General features: G+C 39.3%; 2 protein-coding genes across 4 annotated transcripts in view; one reads left to right on the top strand and one right to left on the bottom strand.

Moving 5' to 3' along the window:
• ubxn6 (UBX domain protein 6) overlaps positions 1 to 8,126 on the top strand; it is a 45,006-nt gene extending 36,880 nt beyond the window's left edge. The window contains exons 10-11 of the mRNA XM_078555689.1: positions 3,400 to 3,545; positions 4,184 to 8,126. Coding sequence (XP_078411815.1) covers positions 3,400 to 3,545; positions 4,184 to 4,309 — 272 coding nt within the window. The 3' untranslated portion in view covers positions 4,310 to 8,126. The remainder of the gene's footprint in view (positions 1 to 3,399; positions 3,546 to 4,183) is intronic.
• Positions 8,127 to 10,251: 2,125 nt separating this feature from the next.
• chaf1a (chromatin assembly factor 1, subunit A (p150)) overlaps positions 10,252 to 24,112 on the bottom strand; it is a 45,447-nt gene continuing 31,586 nt past the window's right edge. For 2 of the 3 annotated variants that reach the window (XM_078555690.1, XM_078555692.1), the window contains exons 9-15: positions 22,440 to 22,611; positions 21,355 to 21,435; positions 20,005 to 20,097; positions 17,836 to 18,088; positions 15,499 to 16,022; positions 12,128 to 12,233; positions 10,252 to 11,322 (exon numbers count right to left, since the gene is read on the bottom strand). In XM_078555690.1, the coding sequence (XP_078411816.1) occupies positions 11,093 to 11,322; positions 12,128 to 12,233; positions 15,499 to 16,022; positions 17,836 to 18,088; positions 20,005 to 20,097; positions 21,355 to 21,435; positions 22,440 to 22,611 (1,459 nt within the window). In that variant the 3' untranslated portion in view covers positions 10,252 to 11,092. The remainder of the gene's footprint in view (positions 11,323 to 12,127; positions 12,234 to 15,498; positions 16,023 to 17,835; positions 18,089 to 20,004; positions 20,098 to 21,354; positions 21,436 to 22,439; positions 22,612 to 24,112) is intronic. The other variant, XM_078555691.1, reaches the window with a different exon arrangement.

Raw genomic sequence — 24,112 nt, 5'->3', positions numbered from 1 at the left:
CAACCACAGTCCTGCAACACGTGACCCCCCCCCCCCCCCCCCCCCACCCCCATTCAACACATGGTCAACTGGCACTCATCAGCTGCCAAGCATGTAACCCATCACTGCCAATAACTGCTCATTTGCTGATCCATTCCCTTTTTATGAGAAAGGAGTTTAATTTGGAGTATTTATTGGCTTGAATTTCTATATTTTTTATTCTCCAAAGATTAAATGTAAATTAAGTGCAATTTGCCAGCAATAAAAATGTGACCCTCTCCGGATGAGATTTTTCTGTTTGACCATCCTTGGTATAGTGAGTCTGGGCCTCCTCTAGAGGACAGGCCCTGGTGTTTTCCACCTTGTGCACACCCCCCACCTCTCCCGAGCTTTGCATGGAAGGTGGAATATAACATGCTAAAGTGTGATATTATCCACTTTTGTAGGGATATAAAAATGTTTTGTGAGAGACTGGGAAATGCTTGTATTCAGAGTGTCCATGTAAATGAATTTCAAAGTTAACGTGCAGATACTGCAAGCAATTAAGAAAGCAAATGCAATGTTAAATTTTGTTACAAAGGCAGTAGAGTCCTGCATAAGAGTATAGAAGTCTTACTACAATTGGACAGAGATGAGCAATTCCACAACCAGATCTAAGCTCTGCAGTCCTTCCACATCCAGCCGTGAATGGTGGAGGACAATTAAACAACTCACTGGAGGAGGAGGCTCCACAAATATCCCCATCCTCAATGATGGGGGAGCCCAGCACATCAATGCAAAAGATCAGGCTGAAGCATTTGCTACAATCTTCAGCCAGAAATGCCGAGTGGATGATCCATCTCAGCCTCCAGAGATCCCCAGCATCACAGATGCCAGGCTTCAGCTAATTCAATTTACTTCATGTGATACCAAGAAACAGCTGAAGGCACTAGATACTGCAAAGACTATGGGCCCTGACAATATTCCGGCAATAGTACTGAAGACTTGTGCTCCAGAACTTGCCGTGCCCCTAGCCAAGCTGTTCCAGTACAGCTACAACACTGGCATCTAGCCCGCAATATGGAAAATTGCCCAGGTATGTCCTGTAGGCAAAATACAGGACAAATCCAACCCGGCCAACTTTCGGCCCATCAGTCTTCTCTCGATCATCAGTAAAGTGATGGAAGAGGTCATTAACCGTGCTATCAAGTGGCACTTGCTTAGCAATAACCTGCTCACTGACGCTCAGTTTGGGCTCAGTTGGAGCCACTCAGCTTCTGACCTCATACAGCCTTGGTTCAAGCATGGACAAAAGAGCTGAACTCCAGAGATGAGGTGAGAGTGACTGCCCTTGCCACCAAGGCAGCATTTGACCGCGTGTGGCATCAAGGAGCCCTAACAAAACTGGAGTTAATGGGAATAAGGGGAAAGCTCTCTGTTGGTTAGAGCCATACCTAGCAGAAAGGAAGATGGTTGTGCCTATTGGATGTCAATCATCTCAGCTCCAGGGCATCACTGTAAGAGTTACTCAGGGTAGTGTCCAAGGTCCAACCATCTTCAGCTGCTTCATCAATGACTTTCTTTCTATCATAAGGTCAGAAGTGGGGATGTTCGCTGATGATTACACAATGTTCAGCACCATTCGTGACTCCTCAGATACTGAAGCAGTCCATGTTCAAATGTAGCAAGACCTGGACAACGTCCAGGCTTGGGCAGACAAGTGGCAAGTAACAATCATGCCATACAAGTGCCAGGCAATAACCATCTCCAACAAGAGAGAATCTAACCATCGTCCCTTGACATTCAATGGCATTACCATCGCTGAATCACCAACTATCAACATCCTAGAGGCTACCATTGACCAGAAATTGAACTGGACTAGCCATATCAATACTGTGGCTACAAGAGCAGGTCAGAGACTAGGAATTCTGCAGCGAGTAACTCACCTCCTGACTCCCCAAAGCCTGTCCACAATCTGCAAGGCACAAGTCAGGAATGTGATGGAATACTCTCCACTTGCCTGGACGAGTGCAACTCCAACAACCCTCAGGAAGCTCGACACCATTCAGGACAAAACAGCCTGCTTGATTGGTACCCCATCCATAAACATTCATTCCCTCCACCACTGATGCACAATGGCAGCAGTGTGTACCATCCACAAGATGCACTGCAGAAACTCATCAAGGCTCCTTACACAGCACCTTCCAAACCCACGACCACTACCATCGAGAAGGACAAGGGCAGCAGACACATGGGAACACCACCACCTGGAAGTTCCCCTCCAAGTCAATCACCATCCTGACTTGGAAATATATCGCCATTCCTTCACCGTTGCTGGGTCAAAATTCTGGAACTCCCTCCCTAACAGCACTGTGGGTGTACCTACACCACATGGACTGCAGCGGTTCAAGAAGGAAGCTCACCACTACCTTCTTGAGGGCAATTAGGGATGGGTAATAAATACTGGTCTAGCCAGCGAAGCCCACATCCCTTGAATGAATAAATAAAAGAACAGGGCATTGGTAAGGTCACACCCACCTTACCTGAGGAAGGACACTCCTAGAGGGAGTGCAATGAAGGTTCACTGGACTGGTTCCTGAGATGAGGGGATTGTCCTATAAGGAGAGATTGAGTAGACCAGGCTTATATTTGTTGGAGCTTAGAAAGATGAGAAGTGACCTATTTGAAGCATATAAATTTCTTAATGGGCTTGACAGGGTAGATGATGAGAAAATATTTGTCCTGCGCTGGGGAACCTAGAACACGGGGTCACAGCTTTAGAATAATAGGTCGGAGATTTAGTGCTGAGCTGAGAAATTTCTTCAACTCCTCAAAATTTTTGGAATTCTAAACACCAGAGAGCTGTGAATGCCCAGTTGTTGAGTATATTCAAGGTGGAGATAGATTTTCATGTACTAAGGGAATCTGGGGGTATGAGAATAGTGCAGGACGATGCATCTGAGATCAGCCATGATCTTACGGAATGGTGGAGCAGGCTCCAAGGGCCAAATATGTTCTCCACCTCCTATTTCTTCTGCTCTCACGTTCTCTTCTCTATTAATGAATAGTTATTTCCAAGAACTTAAATGCCATTTGACAGGCTTATTTCTCATCCCTGCGTTCTCTATATGGGTAAAAAAAAGCTACAAACTGTTCTTAAGACTTCCTTATCAGGATTTCAAATTTGTTTGGGCAAGGGAATTGAATATTGTATTTTAATATGTCGACATGAACCTGATAGAATGTTTTTTTTAATAAAATGATGCTTATAACCCCAACAGTTTGAGGAAATGTGTGTGGGATTCCAGTGAGGCCATCAATGTTTGATAACTAAAGCTGAAGTATCAGCCTTTTTACTGTATGTAAAACAAAGTAAGTGTAAATCTCTCACTCTTTTGTGGTGGTAAATTTATTGAGTATTCCTTCCTTCCTTCCTTCCAGGGACTTTCTATGCCCGAGAGAGGGTTTTAGCGCTTCGTGAATTTGTCCACGATGTTCTGGAAAAAGACTGGATTCCTTTTGAACTGGTGGCTCCTGGAGGACAGAAACTGAAAGATGAATCTGCAATGTTTATTGAAGTGGGATTGGTAAACTGATTTACAATTTCCCTATACAACTTGTGCTTTTCCCTTAATTTAGGAGTGAGGATGTCTCCCTGTCCTTGACTCCGCTGATGCCTGTTGAAAACAATTAGCCAGGAGGCACTCCTATATGATCTGTTCCTCCCTCACCTCTTACACTGAAGAAGCATCTGTTCTTTTGGTATAACAATGTTCAAATTTTCTGCCTTCTGCAGAAGGGAGAGGATTGGTGTTACTCATTTGTTCCCATTTTTTCATTTGTAGAAAATAAGAAATTGCAGGAATGCCATTATCTACAGGGTTGGTGCATGCACTGTTTCCTAGGGCATAAGGCAGATAGTAAGCACAACAAAGAACTGACTGGTAAAATGATAAATACTGTAAATACTAGTTAATGTTTCAAGTAATGACCTTTTATGCTATTTTCCAATTTCTACTCCGAATCCTATCTTTTCTCTGTACAGATGCAGATATGAATTTCCAGTATCTTTGTTTTTTTTCATGGTCATCTGATGTGTGTACAAGCTGAAAGTTATGTATAGGAAGGAGGGAGACTAATATTATCCAGTCGATATAGGTAATCAAAAGGAGTACTGTGTCTTCAAGACCAGTGTCCCACTGACATTTTGCCCCTTTGTTTTCAGGTTCCTGCTGCTCTGCTGACCTTGACGTGGGATGCAGAGGTCCTATCCGATCTCGAGGCTACAGGACAAAGTCATACCAACATGCTCAAACAAGAACTGCTGTCTAATGTCCAAACACTTGTATAAGTAAAAATGGACTTCCAATGCTCAGATGAATATTGTATGTAAATTTATTTTGTATAAAATAAATGGCATCATATTAATACTGTATCCAATAGGGGAAGGGAAGAATCAAGAATTTTCTGGAGCCATTTGAAGTAACACGATTAAAGGCAGGTGTACATTGCGATATTAATATGCAGCCATTAGATGTAGTTTCTTGGATACTAGGTTCCCACTTTTGGTCTGGCCCATTTAAGGATGCACTTCCCAAAGGGAAGAAAAAACTGATTGGGTCTGAACCCAAGGCTTTGTGGGTGTAACCACAATAAGTAGTGAGGATGATGTTGAAATGGATCAATTATTAGTTAGGAAGTTATGCATATGGAGTTTGAACTCACGAGTGGAAGAGCATTTCTTCCAAAAATACAAGAACTTGGTTGGAGAGAAGGCAGAATGAAAAGATTTGAGAGCATTGATTAAACCGCTGCTATTGAACTTAGTTTTGAGCCGGATTTGGTCTTGGTGTTAGTTTAACTATATGTTATTCATCAGTAATGTGCTGAGCTTAGTATTATAGTGCCAGGTACTGCTGTTGAGTATGCTGAATGTTACCACTGCCTCTTTACCTACAGACCTCCATGCCTGGGTTCAGATGATTATTTGTGATACTGTCCAGATTCCATGATGAAATTGTAGCTGATACTTGCTGAGGTTTCCTATATTCTGTGGTGTTTGCAGCATGATAAAATAAGTCTGCTGTGAACTGCCAAGAGTTATCGTTTTGTACTTTGTCATATAGTTTCAGAAAAGAACCAGATTTTGCAAGAGAAAACCTGAGATTCAATTTACCATGAACACATCAAATTAAATGATCATTGGCAGTGGTAACGTCACTCAGGTGGGATCATTGTAGGAAAAAGTGGGTTAGTAGAAGCCCAATGGTTTTCCCTTTTTCATATTCAGATCTGCGAGCCTTCAGTGGAAATTGGAGCTGTTTAATAACATATTGTGCGCCAGGTCAGGTGAAAGCATATGTGAGTATTGAGTGGAGTCAGTGGAAAGCTACATTTAAACAAAAAACTCTTAACATTGATACAAAAAGTTTCCCTTTGGAATCAGGTTGGACTCTACCCATTCACCTGCTGGCTGATCTGCTACATATTCCTAGCATTTCCTGTTCTCATTTGGCTTATGGAATTCAAACCATCCTTGGCTATTATTCTAATGGTGAAATATGATGCTGTGATTTAATAACATACCTAATGTCTAGATTTTCCCTGTAAATCATTCCACTCCCCTTCTGTTTCTTTTGCACTGTTTGAAGTAAACCTGTCTTGATACAGTATTAATTTGTACCCAGTAGCACACCTTCCTATAAAATATTGCTTAATTAGCAACAAATTCAATATTGTTTGGCTAGGAATGCATTATGTGTGACACTTAACATTTGTTATTTATTATGTAAATGAGATTTCTAAAAAGGGTTTCAAGCTATAATTTTATTAAGTGACACTAATGTATAGTTGATCAGTTAAAGGTGTGTTTTAACACAAAGGTGACAGTGTCCTCTAGGTGCGATTGAATACTGGACTTACTCCTGGCTTAGTTAATAAATTACATTAAAATATTTGCACTTATATGACACCTAATCACCTGGAGACATTTCAAGCATTTGCAAGTTGAATTGCTTTTTAAAGTATGATGCCTATTACATGTGCAACCTGCTGTGGAGCTAAGCCATACAAACCAGTAAAGACATGGGTGCCATCACATCTTTCCTCTGAGTTTACTGAATTTTCAGGGGTGAAAGTGGTACAGATGCTGCCATTGGTCTCAGTAGCCTTATCTGAGGCTGGTGCAAGGGAGAGAAAAATGTAGGTCCAAGTTCCTACTCCTGATTATGTAATGCGAGTTAGGTGAGGTCATGATTGGATTTGCTCTTAACCTCCCTGTTGAACTGTTTGTCAAAACTCAGTTGTAGGTCATGTGTAGATTGACATGTGGCTAGCCCAGTGCTCATAGATTGGTACTTAATGAATTGGGAGTGGGAACACTATTACCTTTGTGCCAAATGGTTGTAGGTACAAGCACCACACCATAATCTAGGTTGCTGCATTAGTACAGTAGAATAAGGGTTATCGTGTTGGTGCCGTTTTTTAGATAAGGCATTGACTTAGGCCCTGTTGTTGCTCGGGTGCATGTAAAAACTTCTGTAGCATTATTCAGAGGTGTCTTGGTCAACATTTATCTTTCACCAAAAGCAGATGAGTTGATCATCACCTTGCTGAGTTCAAATTAGTTCCTGCATTTACCTACGAAAGTGACTACGCTACAAAAGTAATCAATTACTGAGAAATGCTGAGGATATGAAAGGTGAAATATAAATGAAAGTTCTTTCTTTATAACACTTGGTGTATCAAGAAATGGAGCATTCATTACATTTAAAAAGGGATTCCATATTTTAAGCAAAAAATCTTGTAAATGTGCTCCATCTGAATGGTTTAATATACAAATTATAAATTCCATTCTGGATCATCACTCACCATATCCAGTTGGAGAACCAAATTCTGAAAGTGATTTCAACAGTGGCTTTTACATTAACTTGGATTTGTATTCAAATACTGTATGTTTGATTATACAGATGGCCTGCCTACACTGTTTACCAAACATCTTGTGCAGTTTGAGTTTCTTTGGTCACCTGGTTATGCTCGAGTGTTTTAATTGCTTCAGCTGCATACCATACTGTTAATGGAACTGTTAAATGGGTTAGGGACCAGCCTCTATCTATGCAATGAATGCAGGTAGAGCTGTTATACTTTGACACTGGAGATAGGAAACAAATTCTGACCAATTGAACCTTTAGATTTAATTTAATAGCACTTAAGGCAGGCAATTACATATTATTAATGTTGTATATTTGTTCAGAATGATCTTATCCTCAAAACTAAACCAAACTGAGATTTGATTAAAGCATTACAAGCCCACCTTAAATTTTTTGAAGAGAATAACCCGTTTGTCAAAGAAGCTTTAGTTCCAGTCATGAAGCTTCCTCACATTTTACACTTGTAAAGCAATTTGGTCACCTCCTATAAAAAGGGATGTATACTGGCAAAAGCTTTGTAGTATTTTGTTTCAAGCTTAAGGCCAAATGCAGCACCATTCATTAGTTCAGCATTTAGTTTCTCCTCTGTTCCCTGCCCTAATTCTTCCTGGGGTACAGTTCAACAGATGCTAGCAGTTCTCCAGTGTTAGCAACTGTGCTGTAACACATTTGAGCTCATATTTAGCCACTGTTCATATCAGTGTTTTCTCTTGGGACTGATTTTATTTCCTTTCTTAGCATAGGCACAGAAGCTAATTATTTGTAATCTTGCAGCCAACTCCTGTGTTTAAATTTGTACTAATAACTATTACTGACCCAGCTAGTAAACATTTGAAAATTGTATTCAAATTTCTGAGCACTTATATATTTTGTTCCACACCAAAAACCGGATCATCTTTACTCCCAGTAACAGGAGTCATTTGTCAGTTTATGATCTTGTTACTGATGTAGAAACAGAAATCACTGCCTACCTTTCAATGCCTCGCCCCTTGAATTATTGTGGCACTCCTGTGAAATTGTGCTGTAGAAAGGAGTACTTTGCAGGAGATAGTTAATCATTTTTGTAACCGATCCCCTTAACTAGTAACTTGCTTGATGTATTTTAACTGATTCAAATATCAAATATTAATACAGCTGATGATGAGAGGCTGGGAATATTAAGTAATGTATGAAAACATTCTATGTAATATTGCTTTAGTTTTCATAATTCACCTATTATATAAACTAATTATTCAACAATTTGATTGTGTTTAATATACTTTCACGTTGTTAAGCTAACTACATCTTACATCTTTCCATCTGCATGCCAAACAAAGTTTCATGCACAATCTTTGTCCTTGAAAGTTTATCCCAATTGCTCTTTGTTCCTTAGCAGCAAAGGTAATGAGAGAATATTGTGGAGTCTGAAGTTTGCATCCTAATGTGTTCCAAGTTGAGCTCCATGGGTACTGAAACAAATCTGCTGGTTGATTTTCTCATGGAAGGCTGTTGGTATTGAATAATTTATTAAAACTTTGTACGTTGCTTCAGAGTGATACTATACAACGTGTAAACAAACAGGACTGTCCCAGTTGAAGAACATTAAAAAGTTTTGACTTCTGCTAGAAACAACAACCACTATCACACTCTGCTGCCATCAACTAACAAGTTTGGGATGAGAATGGCCACTTGAACAATCTATTGGAGAACTGTCCAAACTGTAATTATAGTGTTAAAAGTATGAAAATTTATTATCCTAATCATAAATTAGATAAAACTAGGCTGTTTATTTATCCTCCCAATGAATAGTCGAAATCAATTTGCCTGCCTGGTTCCCATATCCTTCCTTAAACCTGTAGAATCCATTATTTAATGCTGATGTGGTCTCTGCCTATGCATTCACAACCCCATGGAATCAGTTTCTCTTTCTGTCCCAAATCTCTCAATCTTATTATATCCCTTAGTCCCAATTATGCTAAACACCCATCAAATCAATTTGTAATTATAGCTCCAATTTTAAAAAATCTTTACTTAACACTGCCCAAAACACTTGGCCAAAGAGGTCAGTCTTAACAGGCATCTTAAAGGAGGAAAAAGTGGAGATTTAGGAAGGGAATGCTAGAGCTTTGGGCCTAGGTAGCTAAGCCACACTACCAATGGTGGAGTGATTAAACTAGGGGATGTTTGAGGCTAAGATTAGGAATGCAAAGATCTGAGTATTGTGGGGCTGGAGGAGATTAGAGACAGGAAGGAGACATTCGAAAATAGATGAGAATTTTGAAATTGAGATGTTGGCTCCCAGTTGAGCAATGTAGCTCAGTGAGCTGAGATGTTCTGAAGGGGACTTGGTGTGAGTTAAGACATGGACAGCAGAGTTTTGGATGATGTAAAATTTAGAGCGTAGAACTTGAGGCCAGCCAGGAGTGTGCCAGAATAGTAACAAAGACATGGCTGGGAGTTTTGGAGCAGATATGGAATCAGGTGATGTTTTGGTCAAAAGCTTCAGTCAAATGCAATACCAAGGTTGTGAGTAGTATGGTAAACTTCAGTCTCTTATCACAGACCTGCATGGGTTCACTGGCTAGGGAACAAAGAAAATTATTTGGTTTTCCTAATATCAGAAGTGATGGCAAGGTAGAGCTTGTGTTGCCAGAGTTCATGGATGATAGCAATGTAACAGCATATAGGTGAGAAATTAGATAAAAATGGAACAAGTGGATGATGGTAGGGAGATGTTGGAGGATGATGTGATCAGCCTGTCAAAAGCTACAGCCAGATTGAGGTTGAGAGATAGTTGAGTCATTATTGCACTTCAACTCTTGCCTATATACAAATCACTAATATACACAATAAACAAAGCCTCAATAGAACCCCACTGGGATGCCATTACCTGGTTTCAACTAAACCACCACTCAATTTACTCCCTTTTAACCAGTTTTAGAATCAAATTTTTGATACTTCCCCCAGTTCCACACCATTTATTCTTCCTGCATGGTGACCCTCATCAAAAGGCTTTGAAAGTTAGGGTGCACCTCAGATTTGCACCATACCTAACACCTCCATCATTGACCACATCCTGCACATTTCATGGCTGAAGTCAATACCAGGGTAAATATGACCCTGCAAAGGAACCAAGTGACAGGGAGACTTAAAACAGTTCTTAAATATTTCATTCATGCATTGGGGTTGTGATAACCAAATTGGATCCATTTTAAACATATGGAATGAGAGATTAGCAGGAGGAAACTCTAGATTATAAACACTGATTAGATTAAAAGGCAAATACCAAACAACTGAACTAGGGATGACCCAAAATTCTATTATGTTTTCACTCAATCACATTACTCTGTTCAAAAAGCTTCCACCAAAAAACAAGACCATCATCTCACTTGTGAACAGGTGTTGATTTTAATACAATCTGGACACTTAAATACACATCATCACCGAACACAAGTTGGAAGCATGTGCTTGTCAAGAGAATTAAATCTCAAAAAAACCCCAAGGCCAGTCTCTTTAGTTTCAATTCCAGTAATAATTGATGTCCAGAGTTCATCTTTGGGAGCAAGAACCTTAACACAAGTTTAAAAAAACAAGTTTGGGTCTATAAAATCCATTACATTTGCACTAAACTAAAGGAAAAGTGCACTGCAACCAACTTCAAAATAATACAGCTGATGTACATGGGGTTACGTAATTTAATTGTTCTCACTGTTGCAGGTGCTGGAAAAGGGCAAGAGAAAAAAGAGGATGAAAATCAACATCTATTCATGAGAATATAAAAAGTTAAATACAAAAGGTGTTCCAAAACTAGGCCATTATCTACAAAGAATCACAAACTAGGTTTCTTGTGGCTGATGATAGTGTTGAATGGCACTGTGAAAAGGGTGGCTCGCATTACAATAAAATCAGCCAAGTTTAAAAATAAATCTACATGCAATAAATCACCAGAGTGAAGGATAGTAAAGTTTGAAGTGTTTGTGAAATGTTATTATACCAACATCTTTCACATTGTACAGTAACAGGTGGGTTTATGAATGCCAAGATTTTACTTATATTAATTTATCAAATTACAAATCTGTTGCAAAAGTGCCATTTTATTTATTTTTTTTTACAGAACTTCAAGTATTTTAAGTCAGAGTTTATGAAATGATACAGAAAGGTTTTTTAAAGTTTCTAAAAAGTAGCCTACATACATACAGCTATTAGTATATATATCTTAAATCAATTCAGGTACTGTTGGATGGTTTGACAGCAGCATTTTCACAGGGTTCAATGTCCATCGTCTCATCAGTGGTCAAGTCTGAGCTCTGCTCTGTGGACTGACCATCACCAGCTGCCAAACCACAACACAACACAGACTGTGCCTCGCTCCTGACCAGTCCAGAGCCAGACTTTGTAGGCAGTTCCTCACTTTTTACCAATCCAGAGCATAAATCTGCAGACTCCTCCTTGCTCTCTGAGGGTTTGGAGGTAGGTGTGGAAAAAATAGAAACATCTCATTAGTAACCAGAAGCTATTTAAGTTCCCATAGTTGTTTAATAGATACTCTCTTATGGTGCCGTGTAGCCTTCATTGAAAGTGTTAAGATAATATTTATATCGAAAATATCTATAAAATCTTAAACAAGTCCAATCTGTTCCTGGTGGAAGAAACAATCAGTCATGTCCTCAGATTACCCATCAGCATTCAAATCATTATACTGATCCTTTTAGAAAGTCTTCACACAAAATATTAAGTAGAAAACTAGCCAAAGGCCTGGTAATAACCACCTGCAGCTAGAATGGTCAATGAAACAGTCAGGGGTACACTAGAGACGAGATCAAATCCCACCACGGCAACATTCAAATTCAGTTAATTAAATAAATCTGGAATGAAAAGGTACACAATCAGTAATGTACTTTAGGGAAGGCAATCTGCTGTCTTTACCCTGTCTGGTCCATGTGACTCCGAGCTACAGCAATATGGTGGATTCTGAAATGGTCAAGTGAGCCAATTGGCTACAAATAGAAAAAGTAGATAAACCAACTCCAAGAGATGAAATACTTCAAAGAATCATTCCCAGTGGCAGCAAGTGTGGGAGACACTGCTACAGATAATAGTAAAGACATGGGCACATGACATGGGGACAAGAATGTGCATTGGGTGATGTTCACAGGTATGTCCATGACCAAAAGGTTCAGGTCTCTTGGAATTTTTCCCCATATGGGTGGTGCAGCAATTATACATTGAGGATGCTTTTATATAAACAAGTAGATGTGTACCTTGGTTTGGAATAGGCTTATTCGTGTTTACTTCAACAATTACACAATCAGCATCATCATCCTCTTCCGTGTCTGCCTGAAAACCATCTGTCTCAGTTACTTCAGCCTAGAAACAAGAAGTGCATCACACGGTTAATCTGTTCTTTCAATATTATCTCCATTTGTACACCCAACACTTGGTAAAAATGAAGCATCACAGAAACCAGAGAAAAGCTGTTGTGGCCACAAAGCAAAAATGCTTCTTTAGCTGCTGTACAGTTGGTTTTATCTACTGGTAGAAGAAATTAATAAAAGGAGAAATTCATAAACCTTACACTGAAGAGAGAAAGTAATATACTGTCTACTCGAAACAAACAAAAACTGGATTTTCAAGGTACTAAATTAGAAGTGATTCCTTTAGTCTAAACTTATGCCTTCCATACACAAGGACTGTGCCAGTGGAAGAGGAAGTGGAAAAGACAGCTGCCACTAGCACAAGTCCTTCAGTTTCCAATCACCAACCAATAGAGTTTTCCTACAGAGCTTGATGAACAAAGATGAAGTGGAACAAAAAAGATAAAAAGGCACAATTTTGTCTCAGGAAATCAGATCCAAAATATAACTAACGTCTCTCTGCTTCAACTATCGACTGGTACAAATGATGGAAAAACTGCTGAGCTACCAGGGGATGGGGAGTGAGTTTCTAAATTGGGAAAACTGATAGGATGGCAGCAAAAATGGCTTGGTTATTTAGTTTCTACTAGTTCAAATGAATTAATAGCACAATTTACTATAAAATACAACAATAACTTTTTCAACAATAGCAATCCAGTTATTTTCTAAACCTCAAGTAGAAAGATTCATAAACAAATATTTAAATTGATATCTCACTTGGTAACAGTTTTCCATTCTTTAAGTTGTTTGTTCAGATTTAGAAACAGATAACCAAATTTAAAAATTTAGATTTAGAAATAGTTTAGTGATGGTAGACTGGAGTGCAGACACAGAAGATGGCTCTCAGTTGAACTGAAGTTTTCCATCTTAATGTCAAAGATACTACAAGTTTTCACGACAAGTTCTTGGCACGAACCCCATCAGATGCAGCTGGAATCTAAAGATGGTTTACACCAACTGGCATCAAAACATGAGATGAAAGTGGAAAGTTTGGGCAATCTTAATGCAGCTCTTGTTGGGCAGAGATGGTCAATGCAGAGCGTTTTCCGTTGTCAATCTCAAAAGGCAAAGGATGGTCAGTAATTGTGCTTTGACAATGTCACACAGGTAACCAATCGTGCCAGATGATGGACCTACCCATAACAATAATACTAGCCTATCACCTTTGAGAGTTCCTGCTAATTTTTTTTATAATTCGTTCATGGAATGTGAGTGTCACTAGCTGGCTAGCATTAACTACTCATCCCTAATTTCCCTTGCATTCTGTTGCAGACCTTTAAGGAAGCTCCGAAAATTAAGCTGGAACTTTTCAGTGCAGGGACATCAGTAGGAATGTTTTTAAAGCTTTGAATGCAATTTTACTAGAAACTGACTACTGTGCCCAAATGTAACTAGGAAATGGTTCTATGCTCAAGTCATTTTTAGCCATATAAAATCAGGTGGCTCACAACACCATTTTAAAATGCTTTAATCATAAACCAGTTTTTAATCATATCAAATAGCACCCAGTATCAACTAATATTTTTCACCACACTTTTGAACCAATACAATTGATCTTGGCAAAGCTTGCATTCACCCCATGACTCCAATCTCAGTACCAACCCAAAGGCAAAGAAGAATGGGAAACCATGATAACACTACACAAACTGCGTACCCAGCTGGCAATGTGCTTTCTCAGGATTGACTCGCAGGCTGGTCTCAAGGTCACAGCTTCCACTGCAAAAACAGTGGTCATCCAGTGATGTCTTGGAGCAGTCAGTCAAGGAAGATCAAATGAAAGTGGCAACTGGTTTTGCCTCAGAGGAGTGTGTCAAAAATCAAGGCCGCCCACAGTGAATGTCCCCTACGAGTCTCAATTTTCCCTCTCCCAGCTAAGTTCTCAGCCATTCTCCACTCACTGGAGTTTCTCCATCAGCCCTCATTCCACTGATTACACTCATGAAGCCTACCACTTGATCCTCTCCCAAAACTGCATCCGACTACTCAACTTCACTTCCTTAGGCAAAAGTTGACATAAGCCTAATTCTGGTACTGTCATTTACCTCCAAGATTATTTTGCCATGCTCTTCAACTAGAACCCAATTTCTGCTCTTTTCTCTCAAGATGCCACACATCTATTCTTCCACCTCTTCTTACAAGGTGCTCCAATCCAGTTTCTTCTTTGCCACTACTAGCACTGCACGAAAATCAGATAACTGGGGTGATGATGAGTGTCTCATTCTCACTCCCTAGGAATCATCAACTATCAAAGGACAATGTTCCAATGTTTCCTCCAGTTCACCTCTGCAGCATTGCTAATTCCTGGTTCTCCTCCAATGGCTTTTCTTTTAACCACAATGACTCGCTGTGTTCCTCTGGTCCTCCACCATGGATAACTTCAGAAAAATGGGATTGGTTTCCACTTGTATGCTGACACCATCTGCCACTTTTGTTGATCTAGAAACTGTTGCACCATTCTGACAAAAAATGTCCCCAGGTTTCAAATGGACAAAATCAAAGTTCCTATAAGCTTCTATGTGCTTCTGACACTCCATTAACCTCCCTGACTGCCACCTTAGAAAGTATAGAAAAGACATTTTGCTCAACTTTGAGCTAGGCTTTAACCTAGACAAAAGTCTGTTATCCCACTCCTGTTAGCCTTGTTGAAATCCTAGTCTGTGCATCCAACAGCTTGAGGTTCAGTTTTCCTAACATTACAATCTAGCTCCAACTTTAACCAGTCAAAATTCAACTTTCTAACCCAAACAATAATCAGTATTCTATCACCAATTTGCTTTGTGCCCACGTTTTCACATCCCTCCATGTCTTAAGCCATTTTAAGGCCCCTCCCTTCAGACACCTTCCACCAGAGCCCCCCATTCCCCATTATTACTCTACCCAACACTAGGTATACCCTTATCTTCCCACTTCAACATTAGCGGGTGCTTGTTCAGCTTCTGCCTTATCACTTGTCTCTTGGCTGCAAAAACCTCCTCAAAAATGCCATTTTCCCCCATGTTCTGATTTATCCTAACCTTCTCCACTGTCCCTCACCATTATCATACACTGTTTTGTTCTCAATGTGAAGTGCTTGTAATGTTTTCCTGAGGAATGCTATATGTTTATTATTACTCACCATAAAGTGGCAGTGCTGGGGAAAGAAGTTACTTAGAACAGAAAGCATACAAGGGCCAACATTTAACAGATAAATGTAATTCACTTATAAGACAATATCTTACCTGACCATCAGCATCCACAAACTTGTGCATGAACTTTTTGATTGACATACTTCCAGCAGCCTTCCTCTTCGCTGAACCAGTTACACATTGCCCTGTATTCCTTCCCAAACTGGGAGCATTCTGTCCACTCCCTGCTGCAATGGTGCTTTCTTCCTTGGCTGTAGATTGGACCTGCGTGAGGTAATTCCACTGTCCTGGAACAGGAAGGTTTTCCATCCTAAACCTTTTCAGCACCTCTTCATGTACATACCAGCACTTCAGTCTGAAAGCCCTTCTTTTCTCATATATTCCATTTTCTGAAATAAGGCGTTGTAATTTTGCCTTGGACGGAATGGACAAGTCCTCATCCACTGAGTGTGTCTCGGGTCTAGAGGCATCAGAGCCTAGGGGATTCGTGGAATCAGAAGGAGGGAGTGCCAGCATGTTTGCAGAAGGTTTCTGTTTGTACCACTCCTGAAATTCCTTGATTATGGCCTTTTTGCCATTCACATTTCCATGAAGAAGTGGAAGCAGGCTTATTAATACTGTAGGAGAGAAGACACATTTAGTACCCAAGAGAACACTAAATTCTTACTGTGGCTTGCAAGGTAAGACATTAATGACCATGTGGTCTAAATTAGTTAAGAGTCAATGCTGCAACAATACAAGTATTTTCTTAGTTTGAATCGTGTGTGTAAAACACAAACCAAAAAGTGGAAATGTTCAGGAGGTCAGGGAACATCTTGTGGAGAGAAACAGTTAACATTTCAGGTCGAGATGACCTTATGACCTTTCATCAGAAGGTCATCTTGACCTGAAACATTAACTCTGTTTCCCTTCACAGATACTGCCTGACCTGCTGGGCATTTCCAGCACTTTTTTTTTTTAAATTTCAGATTTCCAACATCTGCAGTATTTTGCTTTTGTACCCAAAGTTGGAGTTGAGCCTCAACAAATGTCGGCTTGGCTCAAATGGCAGCATTCTTGCCTAAGTCAGAAGGCTGCAGATTCAAATCCTATTTAGCTAAATGAGCAGAAACCTAAATTGATATCTAGTGTAAGAGAGAGTAGAGTAGAGTAGTGCGGTTTTGGAGATGCTGTCTTTCAGATAAGTTAAGCCAAGGTTTCATATGCCTGTTTAGCTCAACATAAAAAGATCTGAGGAGCAGGGCAGTTTCTCTTGCCACCCTGGCAAAGACTTATCCTTCAAAAACACCACTACAATTAGATTACTAAAAGATAAATGACTAGGTGATCTGTGGGACTTTGCCTATAAAACAGTAATTAAAGAATTTCATTGACTGCTAAGCACTTTGGGGAGCCGTGGCAAAGTTACTAAACAAATCCAAGTTCTTTAATAAAGAGGTCCACCCTCTGCAGTTCTGAAGGAGTTCATCTGTCTCTACAGGTATAAAGAATACCTTGCCCAAGCAGCAACTTTTCTTTGGGAAGCCATGGGGAGGTACAGTTTCCAACAGCATTCAGTTGTTTTCTCCATCCCAACATAGTCATCAGGGAAAGGAACCCATATTGCTTTACTCCTTCCTCGCTCAGGGACATGAGGTTAGTTTTCAGACCCCCTCAGTGGAGATCAGTTTAATCAGCAGATCCTGGGATGGGGGAAATAGGATCTTTTTGATCAGAATGGCTCAGTGCTACTCTAAGGTGGCACGTTAACCCATCAAGCTAAAAGGGAGCTCACCCAATGACTAATTTGTCTAGGGCAGTCATTTTGTGTAGCCCTGCTCGGTGCTTCCCAGTTGTGTAATTGCAATGTCAGGCAACCTAGTTTTCCTCAAATTTGTTAGGTTGCATGTTGCCACTGGGGGCTTAAAAATATGATATTTCAGCTTATATTAATTAAAAATGTCAAAATTAAAAGATTCTTATTCGGTGTGCCAAGCACATTACTGCAATAAATGACAGTCAGTCAAGCATGCACCAATTTGGAATTTAGTTGCAGAGCTAAGTAAACCTAGGCCACTGCAAACTTGAATATTACCTCAGGTTCTCAGCATTGCTGTATAAAAATGGTGCAATGCTTTAGTATTAGCTCTTGTCATTAGCAGTACTGCACACACTAGCATACATCTTATATTTATACAGCCTCCAATCTCCAAAAGAATCCACCCCTCCCAAAAAAACTTTTAAGACGGCAAAGCATATTCTGAAGTGAAAAAAGGCATTTTCTCCCATAGATTGCAGGCACTTCATTTAATTTTATATTAGCTACTTGAGCAAGAAATTATTTTGACAGGCAGGAAGCAAAGTTTTAGAATTGTCACATACAGTTTCAACTGAAAAAATGGCAAAACAATATTCTAGATGTGACTTAAAGCACTCATGAAATGCCCTTACTTTGTTCCTCTTTTAATTTTCCATTGTGTATTTCCTGTAGCTGTTCATCTTCCATTTGGTTATCAAACAGACAGATTGAAAATTGCTGAAGTATCTTCATGGCTGAGCTCTGCAAAATATCACTGTCGTTCTCCCAAAAACATCCAATCAGGGTGGGCTGCAGCACCTGGAATTTCTTCCCTTTCATCAACTCATCCCATTCTTTTGCTTTCATCTTCTGACGGATTTTCTGCTTTTCAGGATTTTCGCCCTCCTGAACAAAGCAAAAATGGAGCTCAGAATAGCCATGTTTCCCACCCACCCACCCCACCGCGTGTCATCATTTAAATGGAATTGACCATCTAACATATCTGCTTGCACTGGTTATTTTTCCTGATCTCAGATGGCGCACAGGATCCTAAGAGTAGGCCATTCAGCCCATTGAGCCTGTTCTGCCATTCAATAAAACCTTGGCCTCAAGTCCACTTTCCTGCCGCACCCCACCCCCCTCAAATAATCCTAGACTCCCTTATAGATCAAATCGTACTAAGCCTGGAATATATTTAATGACCAAGCTGCCACTGCTCTCAAGGGGAAGAAAATTCCAAAGACTAACAGAACAAATTCCTCGTCTCCATCTTAAATGGGTGACCCCTTATTTTCAAACTTTGCTCCCTAGTTCCAGATTCCCCATGAGGGCAAGCATCCTCTCAGCAACTACCTTGTCAAGCCTCTTCAGGATCTTATATGTTTCAATAAGATCACCTTTCATTCTTCTAAACTTCAATGAGTATAGACCCAACCTGCTCAACCTTTCCTCATAAGACAACCCATTCATCTCCACAATCAGCCTTATCTGAAATGCCTCCAATGCAAGTATAATTGTACACAATGTCAGGAAGATATAATAATTTTCATAATTTTATTGGAATTTATAAAGTAGAGTAAGAGAGTGTGTGTGTGTGTGTGTGCGCGCATCTTAATTGAATTAAAGTTAGCTGGTCTGAAGGCTTTGACGTAACAGAAGATAAGCTAGGTTTGAAATGTTAAGTAGGTAAACATAGGTGTAAAGGGAGTTTGCATTCAAAGGGGACAATATGTATAAAGGAGTGAAGGCTGTGTGTAAGGGTAGGCATTCTAAGGTCTAACAAGCATGTGAAAAGCCTTCAGCATATAAGCCTCAAGCTGCTGTCTACAGAGAACTGAAGTTAAGAAAACTCACTTTGAATTGGATTGCTCAGGGTATCATGTTTCTTTGCCTGGGTCTTATAAAATCTGTGTCTTACTGTTGCCTTAACAAAAGTATAACTGGGAGTTAGATTAATTAGGAGATTTAGAAGAAGTTATCAATGTAGTAATTGTAGATCTATATATTTTCTTAAAATCATTTCTTCTATTAATAAAGGTTTAATTTAGTTTTGTAAGAAACCCAAAAGACTCAGTGGTCTTATTACTACTGAATTCAAGGCACACATCTTGAAATTTATATAAATTGCAAAACAGTTGTTTTCAGTTTCCTTTTGGGATTTGAGCAGCTCAGCATTTACCATCAGCTGTGCCATTACAACAACTGTGTGAGGTCTCAACAATGCCCTGCACAGTTATAGCAAGACTTCCCTACTTTTATGCTCCATCCCCCTCTCAATAAAAGGGTGCCAGGCAGAAACCTATCACAGGACTCCCAGGCTATCCCCTATCACATCATCTAAATGGCTGATTTATACAAACCTATAAATATTAGCAGGCTATTTGACTACATTCATACCCAATCTTCTCATCCAGCATGCACCACCCTTCGTTATCCATTTGCTACAATCAAGTTTTCCCACCCCTCACCCAGGTGCACTAAATCCAACTACTGGTTAAACCTGGATCAGAAATCTGAGAGATTAGGAAACTCTTTCGAGTTACCAACAGTCACAGATTGCAACTCTTTTCGAGTACAATCACAGTTCTTGGTTTCCGGGAGTGGGACATGAACCCACAACCCTCTGATTCAAAGGCGAGGGTGCTATGAACTGAGCCACAGCTGACACCTCTGAGAGATTAGGAAGTGAGCCTACTTTATCTGTGTGGTTTAGTACTACGTGATATTCCTTTGTTCATGAGCAATCAGGTGGTCAAGAAGCTTGTTACTATTGCTTGATGTGGCTAACCATAAGTCCCATTGCCTCAGCTGTGAAGCCTTACTTCATCAGTTGCACCTTCTCCTTCAGACAGATAGCCATGAGGGACGAAAAATCCATCATCATCATCTTCATCATCTGCCTCGTCATCTTCATCCTAAACAGGAAGATGTAAAAATTAAGTTTAAAAGGATAGATTTTCCATGGTTACTAGTTTATTCCAGTGTCCTTCATTTAGTAATTACATTTCTATGCATCATTTTTCCCTACAGCATGGAAAAATCAAATCCATGGCATTTGTTATGCAATGCTGTGTACAATCATGCTGAAGCTCTGCATTCCATCAAATAAAGTCAATCATTGTAGGCAAAGGAAAAAATAGTGAAAATGCACAATTCAGTCAATATCCGAAATAAGGACGGGTTATGATCCTTTACAGCAAGGCTCAGCTGTTTCAATTTCCAGCAGTTGCTGTATAAAAACCATTTTCTCTTCATTTGTAACTTATAAAACCTCAAGTACACAACTGGCAATTGCTTTAACAAAAAAAATCAACATTTCTAGTCTCTTTGGAACAAAACCGTGATATGATGCAAGGTGTTCAAATGTTAAATGGTACTGGATATGACATACTATATTCATTTTTTAAAGAGCTCTCCAGTTACTTTATTGCAGTGACCCCATACCAGACCCCACTTCAAACTTTCATAACTACTTTTCAATCCAGTTAATTGCAGTAAGCTTTCCACTGGAATACAGAGCTTCCCATCCTCTTGGGTGCAAGTGAAATTGCTTAATAACTCAAAAGGAAAGATGTTTATCAGTAACCATATATTGCTTACAAATTTGATTTCTGTACATTTATCAGTTTGTAGAGATTCAATTTGCCCTGATATACTACAGAAACTGAATAGCAGTTATTCCTAATATTTTGCCTACAGAGGAGAGAAAGTAACAGTATATAATAAATACACACACATGTCCTGATAACATTGCAAAACATTTCTCAGCCGAATAAATGCTTTTCAAAGCGTAGTCACTGTTTTATAAAGACCTTTTCTTCCAGTGGGTCAATCACATTAAGTGACTGATGAAACAAAGGATGCATGCCACCTACTACATAAAGAAATGTGGAGTTAAAGAAATGATGGGATCTGAAATAGTATTTGGCAGCATTTTTTTTTTTAAAACTTGGGAGATTAGCCAGATGAACTGCGGTGTTTTTACTTCGGTCCTGCATTTTTCTGTACACCACGGATATCAACTGGAAAAGCTCAAACTACTCCCATTAAATCAAACCAAATAAAATGTACATCTTATCATCTACTACAGCAACTATAAAATTGTTTTGCTAGACATTCCTCAAACAGTGAAATATTTCATTTAAAAATGAGAATAAAATGTTTGTACTAACTCCTTCACTATGGGAGAGAGATTCGCCAGGTTCTTCTTCCTCCCACTCGTCATCACTATCCACTTCATAATCCAACAATTGCTAGGGACAAATTAAAATTTAAACATTATGTTAGTAGGGTGGAAAAAAAGTTCAACCTCAATTTTGGAATTACCAGCAAATAGTTACACAATTAAGAAAACAATTTACTTCCTGCGCTCTACTATAAAGTATGATGTCATAGAGCAAAACACATTATTTTCACTAATGTAAAGCAGAAGATGATCAGTGTACCTAGCAACAGTTATCAAGACTTTAGTACTATCCATTCTACAAACACTAGTTACAAAGAGGACTGTTTTATTTAAGTGTTACTGTAAATTATTTTTTCCTATATATTACAAATTCTCCAGCAATTTTGCCACTAAATTAGGGGGAGGAACTTGCTACTCAAACTGCCTCCCCTATTCAATATCAGCAAAACACTCACTTTATTTCCATTCATAAAAAGCTCAATTTTATTAATAGGACACAGACACAATTCAGGTCTCCTCCTTTGTTAGGAAAAGAGCGATGATATACTTACCCTAGCCCAGGAGACCATACTACTGGCTAGAAAATCTTCCAACAAGTGGTGCATTTACCCACTGAGCCTTTCTTCCTAATTTTAGTTGTTCTTAGATCCCAAGGCTGATAAAAGCACAGCCAGGTGACAATTTCAATATTTCAATATCTTGCTCTTAAACCCACCACAAGGAGAAACAAAGAAATGGTCTAGTTTACCATGCCCTAATTTTTTGGTTCAAAGTATAAAAATTGCCTTCTTCAGCCTGTAGAAAAGCATGACAGTTTGTGATCAATACAATAAGTCACTTTGCCAGTAAATGTTGTTTTAGACCCTCATCTGGAAGGGAGTTTACAGACATAAATTCCCCATTGCTATAACCTTTAGCCTATTCCCACAATAATTATCCATTTAATGAACTTAACTACTCCATTGGCTTGGTGTCACATTTTATACTGAAAGATTGGTGATTTACGGAGAAATCTCAGATTTATCTTAGTCAGAGCTCTTTCCCCAATAATCTCTGCATCAAATTCCTTACCTCATCTTTAGTGAAAGGATTCCGAGGGTTCACCTTCACACTCTTCTTCTGCCAGGTCCCCCAGTAGGCAGGACGGTGATTTTCACAAAACTGCAACAGCTTCATCCTGCAAAGTTTTTTCCGATCAACGATTCCACTATTTAAATTAGTGTCTATCACAATCACATCACTACTAGAAAAAACAAGGGTAAAATTAACATTAATTTGGAAGTGAACATAGCTTATCTACAAACTGCAGCTATGATCCACTCCCAGCACCACACCCCCCCAAAAGTCAGGAAAGAGTTTCAATAAGCAAACTGATAATTTTTCAAATCAGAGACCAATTCCACAAAACACACTGGTTTCCACACCTCCATTGCAGACATTCACTTGGCACCCAGAAAACAAGAACGAACAGCAATGAGATTACAAGCGTTGAGTAATTCGTGACATTTATCTCCACTTCAAAATTAGATAACGAAAAGCATGATGAAGGGTCTGTAACAAACCAATTCCTATATTAAAGTCTCATGCAATTAAAATTAATAAGAAGCTGAAGGATATTCAAATTAAGTTATTTTACTCAGGCAGTTTTTGGGCAAAGATGTCAAGATAAAGAAAATTGAAGTTTAGAACGTATTTTAGGGCAAGGCATCTGAAGAGCTCTTTGAAGAAGTGAGATATGTTGGATGCAGGAAAAACATGCTTCTGCCAAGGTACTGAAGATTAAAGGGAAACAAATTGGATTGAAACTGGTTAGAAGGAAATAGAGCATTCTGTTTGGCATAAAAGGATTACAAGGTTAGAAGTAGTGGTGTCCACATTTGCAGATATTAAAATAGAGACATGGTAAATAATACTAAGTACAGGGTAGTCATAGAGAGATACTGGAAAGGTGGAGGAATGAACAGGAGTGGCAGGTGAAATTCAATGTCATCAAGTATGAGTAATAATCAAATTGGGGTTTAAAATGATAAATTCAATTGGGTAGGGAGGGAAGAGAAACTATTTTGGGTCCAGTGACCACAATGTCATTAGTTTTAAGTTAATTATGGATAAGGATAGGTCTGGTCCTCGAGTTGAGATTTTAAATTGGAGAAAGGCCAATTGTGTGGAAATGAGAAAGGATCTAGGAAGAGTGGATTGGGATAAGTTGTTTTCTGGCAAGGATGTGTTCAGTAAGTGGAAGGCATTCAAAGGCGAAATTTTGAGAGTGCAGAGTTTGCATGTTCCTGTCAGGATCAAAGGCAAAGTTAACAGGCATATGGAACCTTGGTTTTCAAGGGATATTGGTGATCTAGTTAAGAAGAAGAGAGAGGTGTATAGCAGGTATAGGCAACAAGGAGCAAATGAGGTACTTGTAGAGTATAGAAAATGTAAGAAAATACTAAAAAAGGAAATCAGGAAGGCAAAAAGACATGAGGTTGCTTTGGCAGATAATGTGAAGGTAAACCCGAAGGTTTTACCGAACAAGTATATTAAGAGTAAAAGGGTAAGGGACACAATTGGTCCCCTCGAAGATCAGAGTGGTCATCTATGTGTGGAGCCTCACGAGATGGGGGAGATCTTAAACAGTTTTTTTTGCATCAGTATTTACTCAGGAAACTGGCATAGTGTACAAGGAAGGAAGGGAAACAAGCAGTTGTGTCATGAAACATATAAAGATTAAGGTGCTTGCTGCCTTACAGCGA

Source organism: Cetorhinus maximus, chromosome 13, assembly GCF_964194155.1.
Source record: "Cetorhinus maximus chromosome 13, sCetMax3.hap1.1, whole genome shotgun sequence".
NCBI lineage: Eukaryota > Metazoa > Chordata > Chondrichthyes > Lamniformes > Cetorhinidae > Cetorhinus > Cetorhinus maximus.
The sequence above is the reverse complement of the archived record's forward strand: the minus strand, read 5'-3'. Positions and strand labels throughout refer to the sequence as shown.